Below are 1,249 nucleotides of genomic sequence, written 5' to 3' on the forward strand. Positions count from 1 at the left end.
GTTTGCCTATCGCATCGCCATTCCCCTCCTTCAACTTCACAAGGCTTGCTAAAGGAATCTTCTGAAGATTCTTCTCTCAATTTTCTTTTCGAAAATCAACCGTCTGGCACTCCTACTCGCATATGATATAGGTGGCGTCAATTGGATTGCATTGAGTATAAATGGATTGGGAATTTATAACATCCTAGTGGCCATGATGTAACTTCATTTAAGTTCCTATTCATGCCATTGTTTGATACACACGACGCATGGTTCATCTTGGACCAATTTTTTTATAAAAAGGACGTGTGATGTGTGTGCGTTTTTTAGGTTTAATGTACTACAACGAGTTCTAATGGAAGAGTTCTAAATGAAGAAATCATGCTGTGAAACTGGCGCCGGTCGGCTCACCGTCGTCTTCTCCGCCGATGCAGACGAGTTGGCGCAGCTTCTGGACATGGCACTGGAAGTGGCGAAGCAGCAGCGGGGCGAAGCCACGCGTCTCCACGGGATCCAGCTGCGCTTTCCATTTGAGCTTGCACGAGTGGCAGCTGTGGCGGACGACTTGCAGAGAGACGGAGAGACCGCGGCGGATTCCCAGGTTATTATCCAGAATGCAATATGAAAGTAGCATGGCAGGCTCGTCATAGAGAAGCAGCTGCTCGAGTGCCCAGTTGCTGCTGCGGGGCGGTGGGAACGGCAAGTTTCCGGGGGCGCTGGTCGCTGGTGGTATGACCCTAGCGGCGTCCAGAGGCGGTAGCCGGTCATTGCTGCTTCCCGTGCACAGCCTAACGCAGCCGGGGACGCCTTCCTGTCCCTCCACCTTCTCGCAGGTCTCGAGTCCTGCACACCACACGTGGGCCTGGCAGAAGCGTCTGATAAGCGCCCACACTCTCTCAGCCTCCGCTGCCACCTCCTCCTGCGCCCCTACCCCCTCCTGCTCTCCTCCCGCCATCGCTACACTTGATTCCCTCCATTTTTAATTTCAGCGACCTCCACCTTATAGCTGTCCACCACGTGTACCAATCGCGCACGGAAAGCACTTTTGTGCTACGTGTCCCAAAGTGGATATTAATAAATCCGCGTTGGCTTTCTTCGATGCGCTTTGTCCCATCAAAAGAATATCTCACAATAAAGGACGCGTGGAAGACATCTTCTTTCTCATCGGACGGAGAGTGCTCAAGTTGGTTGACTTTAACAAGAGAGAGGGAGAGGTATGTGCCGCACTCTTTGCTTCGACTCTCTTTCACATTATTCAATAAATGATTAT

At 51.2% G+C, this 1,249-nt stretch overlaps 1 protein-coding gene across 1 annotated transcript; it reads right to left on the bottom strand.

Moving 5' to 3' along the window:
* Nucleotides 1-358: 358 nt before the first annotated feature.
* On the bottom strand, nucleotides 359-934 carry LOC147435051 (lachrymatory-factor synthase-like). Its single transcript, XM_086489714.1, has one exon. The coding sequence runs from the start codon at nucleotides 932-934 to the stop codon at nucleotides 359-361; it is 576 nt and encodes a 191-aa protein (XP_086345840.1).
* Between the last annotated feature and the right edge of the window lie 315 nt (nucleotides 935-1,249).

The sequence above is a fragment of the Adiantum capillus-veneris genome, chromosome 19 (assembly GCF_014529385.1).
Source record: "Adiantum capillus-veneris isolate H3 chromosome 19, ASM1452938v2, whole genome shotgun sequence".
NCBI classification, from domain to species: Eukaryota; Viridiplantae; Streptophyta; class Polypodiopsida; order Polypodiales; family Pteridaceae; genus Adiantum; species Adiantum capillus-veneris.

Coding starts and splice junctions, on each gene's coding strand:
- LOC147435051 (XM_086489714.1), bottom strand. CDS start 934: ATGGCGGGAGGAGAGCAGGAGGGGGTAGGGGCGCAGGAGGAGGTGGCA.